At 36.7% G+C, this 5,480-nt stretch overlaps 1 protein-coding gene across 1 annotated transcript; it reads right to left on the bottom strand.

The window, feature by feature from the left end:
- Positions 1-301: 301 nt before the first annotated feature.
- IFNE (interferon epsilon) lies at positions 302-3,272 on the bottom strand. Its single transcript, XM_033124095.1, has 2 exons — positions 2,648-3,272; positions 302-584 (listed from the first exon to the last, which is right to left on the bottom strand). The coding sequence occupies exon 1, from the start codon at positions 3,270-3,272 to the stop codon at positions 2,691-2,693; it is 582 nt and encodes a 193-aa protein (XP_032979986.1). The 3' UTR covers positions 302-584; positions 2,648-2,690.
- Between the last annotated feature and the right edge of the window lie 2,208 nt (positions 3,273-5,480).

Genomic DNA, 5,480 nt, shown 5'->3' with positions numbered 1-5,480 from the left:
TATTCTGAATCCACCCATGTATTACTAGCAGAGAGTCTAGTCTTTTAAATATTTCTCTTTCTCAATATTTCCAAGTTTAGAATGCTGGTTTTAAAGTTTTAAAAGGGCACATATATTTAAAAGCAAGCAATTTTTATTTTGTATTAAGCAGTTAAGACAATTATACAAGCAGGACATCAACTTAATAAAACTCAATGTTTGGGGACACATTAGCATGTAAAGTATTGTTTTTAGCTTCTAATTAGGAGTATTGTCTGCGGTAAGTTTCCCCTTGGCAGCTCCTTCATTCTGTTCTTAGTTCTTAAGAAAGAAACGTCCAGGTGGAGAAAATGTCCTTTCTTTAACCGAGGACTGCAGAGAGTGTGTGAAATTGAATAAGAAAAATCAAGATGAAATTATTATCATTAGTGCTATCATTACTTTGCAGTGATATAGTATGATGTCGTTGAGGTTGGTGGTGTTTAGAACATAGTGCTGGCTTTCAAGTCAGGCAGACTTGGGAGGGAATCTTTCTCGGGCATTTGCTATCTCTGTGGCTTGCTGTTACTTTGAGCAAATCATAATACTTAAAGTCTTCTCTTCACCTGAGAAAAGAAGATAATAATAAAACTACCTTGCACAATTAATTTGAGAATTGAATAACATGTTAAATGAAGTATTTGATTCTGAAAATTTCCTAATTTAAAGAAAAATTTCCTAATTTTAATGGAAATTCTACAGACCACGGGTAGCAAATGACTTGTATTTGCATTTGAGTGTTGGTAAATATTTCGGTTCTTTCCACTGCCCTACCTCCGTGTGAACTTGAAGGTAAATAGGTCAACCCTTAGGCTGAAATATGAAGTCAAAGACTTCCTCCTGACGCCCGGCCTCCGCTCCCTTGTCCCCTTCACTATTGCAGCACACCCTACCTCACGCTCAGGATCCTATTTGGTTCTTCCTCCTCCCTTTCCAGCCAATTCTGCAAGTATCAGCCACAAGTTAATACACTTACTCACTTACACTAATTAAACTGAAATGGAATATGTTTTGTTCCGCAGCAAGTCTACATTCAGTGATAACTTTGATCAGTATACCATGAATCTGAAGCAGACCACAGCCAAGTAGTAGAACGAGTTCCAGAATTTTGGGCCATGGCTCTGCTTCTTACATTGGGCAAAAGTCACTGTGACTACAGGAAAGTCACCAAACTTCAGTGAACTTCAATTTCTCCGGCTCCACATTTGTTCCATGATGATGTCTGGGAGCTCTTAGCTGGAGCAGAAACCCTGTACGTTGGTATGGGTACGCTTCTGACCAGCCCTCCTCCTTCCAGCCACCCCAACCAAAGTAAGGCTGGCTCAGTCCTGCTTCTTCTAACCTTCACCTAGCACTTCCTTTCACCAAGACTCCATGCATATTTTTGATAACTGTGACTTGCTAGATACATTTTAATTCATTATTTTAGTTGGTAAAATTCACATTAAAAATTAAAATATAAAAATATGCTATAAAACCTCTCTCACCCTGTCTTTCTCCCTTAGTCTCTCCTTCTCACCCCCATACAAGCAATCATTGTAATTTATTTCTTATACCGGTATATTTTTTATTTATTCATGCACAAGTAAGGTCAAATACCAAATTTATTTTATGCTGTAATCTCAAATACAGCATTTTAAACACACTGTTCTGCATCTTGCTATTTTTTTGCTCTTTTACTTTATTTTTTACTTTTTTATAGGAAGAGAACCCTCATGTTTTTTCTCCAGCTGAATAGTGTTCCTTTGTTTGAATATACCTTTATTTGTCTCTATGTAAAAGAATTTGGATGTATCCAGTCTGTTGATATTATAAATAATACTGAAATGAATAATATTTTATATAAGTCATTTCACACACGCGCCAGTAATTTTATAGGGTACATTTCCAGACCTCGAATTGATGGATCACAGACTTACACGTGTGTAACTGTGATAGATACTACCAAACTGCCTCCACAGTGACTGTACCAATTTCCAGTGCTCTGGAAAATTATAAGAGCATCCCTCAGCAATGTCTCTGCAAGAATGTTTTTCTCTGTTTTAAATCAAACTTTGGGCTTTTACCTGATAGGTAATAAATGGCATATTATTCGCTTTTAATTTGTACTTTCATTATTTGAGTGAGGGTGAACCTTTTCTCATGTTTTTCCATCTGGGCACTGTTTGTTCATACATTTTGGCTATATTTCTATTGTGCCACCTGTAACAAATATTCAGTGATATTTCAATAATGATATTTTCAAATATTGCAATGCAAATGATTCCTAGTATTTCTCATTGTTTCTACCAATTTCTGGCAAATGAGAAAATCATTGGAATGGATGTTCTATATCTAGGAAAGTATGATTACAGTGGGGACATATTTCATTATATCTACCTAGCCTACTTGTATGAAAACATATCCATTTGAAGAACCAATTATGAAATATTAACTGATCAATTTCAGCTCAAGAATTGAAGATGGATGGAAAATATAAAGTGACATTACAAAATAAAAACCTATGTTGTCAATATGCATCAAGTACAGATAAATATATGTGTATACACACAAAACCAAAAAAATACTACCATTTTATGACAGAAAGAAATAATAGTGTCTGGAGAAGCCCTCCCACCCCTCCACCTACCCTATGCTTTTAAAGCCTGCAGTTGCCTCTTGCTTCACATGGTTCAAGGGTCCATTTCTTGTTTGCTCAGCTTTCCTGTGAGTCGGAACACAAAGAATAGACACCGGTTAATTTCTACTCGGACAATGGTCCAGGCACAGCTGCTGTATTTTTGGTTTTCCAGGTAATCGTGGATCCTTCGGAAGTACATTTTAACCTGCAACCTAAGGTTCTCACTATCTATGGTGCCACTTTTCTGCTCTGCTTGCAGTCCCATGAGCACTTCTAGGTATTCCAGCTGTTGATGAAGTTCAGTGAGGAACTTCTCCACGTGGCTCTCCTCCCAAACATCCAGAGAAGTATTTGTCCTGAAGAGGTTGAAGATCTGCTGAAGTATCTCATGAAGAATGGCCAGTGTGTGCTCTTTCTGGTACTGGTGAGGATTCACCAACTTCTGGGGAAGCAGGAAGTTTTTCCTGTGTGGTAGACACTGCTGCATTGATGAGGTTGGCAACTTATTCAAAAGTTTTACACTTTCTCTGTTCACTCTTCTTTGTTGAAAGAGAACCATTTTCAGTTCTAGGGAAAAGACAGTGGAAGTGGCCAGCAGCACCAACATGATTTCAAAGAAGTGCTTGTTAATCATAGTGAAGGTCAAATATGCCACTTATCCCTGTGCACCCTTAGTAAAGCTCCAACTCTAGTGAACGTTTGCGTTTCATGCATCTCAGGTTGTTCTGGAAGGTGTTCTCTTTTGTTGGTTTGTTTTCTAAAGCTGTCATTTCTCTAAATTTATACCTTAGGCTTTTTGGTTCCCTATTCATAGTATTCACGGGACATTTCCTCCACTTTCCCATTGTGTTGGCTGTTTGAGTAAGTAACCAAAAGAATTTGTTTCATTGTATGCTTTCCTTGAGACAATTACAGACTAGTCATCCAGTAAGATCTTCTATTACACTTGTTATTTATCATATAAAGTTTCCCTAAACGCAATATGCTTTCTAAATATTTAGTCAAGCTTGTTAAAGCTCTTCTATTGAGAGTAAGATTATTTTTAAAGGGGTAGTCTTTCACAGAGTAATATTTATCAGAGACTTAGCAGTATTTAAATGGTACTCAGGAGCCAAAATTAAAATCCACATAGACTACTAAATTTAAAATCTCAAGGGGAACTGTAAATTTGCAAAGATGCTTGAGCAAGTTTATTTTAAAATATGCACCAGGAATCTTAAATTGTTTTATACCTATCCAAGCAGTTTAATATCTAAGATTCTAGCCTATGGAAGTAATGTGAAAGAGAAAAAAATGAGCAAAAGGTCATTAAAAATTATTGCAATTGCAGAACATTAGAGACATCCTATAGACCCAGCAATAGGGTAATGGTTAAATAAGTGTTGGCAAATCCACATAATGAAATGCTTTATAACCATTATAAATGATGAAATTATGTGAGAAGATATTGGAGGCAGTTGGTTAGTCTATATTCCCAAGGGTACCAATAACTATGGTAAATCAATGTGACTATATTTACATCAATAATGTCTCTTGAATTACAAATACCCAGTTCTATATTCTAAGTCCTCCTGAATAAGACCCTAATCTACTTTTCCAACCTTATCTCCCACTGTTGCTCTGAATGTAATGTGAGAGAACCTGAATTCCACATAAAGTTAATGATTCACTATTTCCTTAACATAGCTAGTACTATGTGTGTTTACTGATGATGCTTTCTCTCTCTGAAACATCACCTGGTGCCTCCTTCACCCTTAGTACCTGTCTGTCTAAGGACTAAGGACTACTTCTCTTTTAGGGCCTAGATCTCCTCCCAAGGAGCTATAATTTCTCCCCTGGATCCTGACAGCACTTTGTATCTCCTTTAAGACACCTTCCTTGTTCTGTCTTATATGTAACTATTACTTGTCTTACAACCTTCCAACATTAAAACTTCTTAAGATGTGGAATAAACACTCATCTTTTTCTTTTTAACTGTCTATACAGTTAAAACTGTCTATACAACTATAGTAGGAGCTTATTAAACACGTGTTGACTTGGAGTGAACCAATGCGCTCTACCATAACGTTATACATGATGTTACATCTTTGACCACTTCTGTGCAGGCAGTTGGTGAGTGAAATCTTGTGCTGGCACTCCGTAAACGTGTACATTCTCATTATCTCCAAGTTCAGCTCTATATTGGTGTCACTTAGTCTGGTATTAATTAGTTGAAATAAACTGAGTCAACATGCTCCACAGAGGAGTCTGTTCCCATACAAAAGTTTAATTGCATTCATCAAAAGGTTTCTAACACTTTGGTTGTTGTGGAATTTGAACTTTCAGATCCATGAGAGACAAACTACAGAAATCTCTTATCCGAGCTAACAAGGTAAACAGACTTTAAACTGATGTCAGCAAGTGGGAGTTGTAAAGAAAAGAAGACTTCATATAGAATTGAACAGAGCGATGATTCTGTGCAAAGGTAGGTTATAGCTTGTGTCCATGACTACAAATTTAACATCTAAGCTATGCACTGGATATTGTACTGTAAAGCATATCCTTTTTGAAAGTTTTTAAACTTTTCACTTGATCAAAAATTACCTAATAATTCTATTAGAGTTACTAGTTATTTGATATTTGCACATAGCATTCCTCTACTTGAGATGATGGTTTTGGTCAGGATGACAAATATCTAAATGCCGCATTCATGTTTTCATACCACCTAGGGAACCAGTAACTTTACAAAGTGATTCAGGGACGAAAGGGCTCTGTTCTTTCCCACTGGCTGCTAGTCAATGGTGCTGTAACAGCTATATATGATGTCAGAGGGGTAAGAGATCGGTGGGGACAAGTGTAAAAG

Source organism: Rhinolophus ferrumequinum, chromosome 12 (genome assembly GCF_004115265.2).
Source record: "Rhinolophus ferrumequinum isolate MPI-CBG mRhiFer1 chromosome 12, mRhiFer1_v1.p, whole genome shotgun sequence".
NCBI classification, from domain to species: domain Eukaryota; kingdom Metazoa; phylum Chordata; class Mammalia; order Chiroptera; family Rhinolophidae; genus Rhinolophus; species Rhinolophus ferrumequinum.
This window is presented reverse-complemented; position numbering and strand designations above follow the sequence as displayed.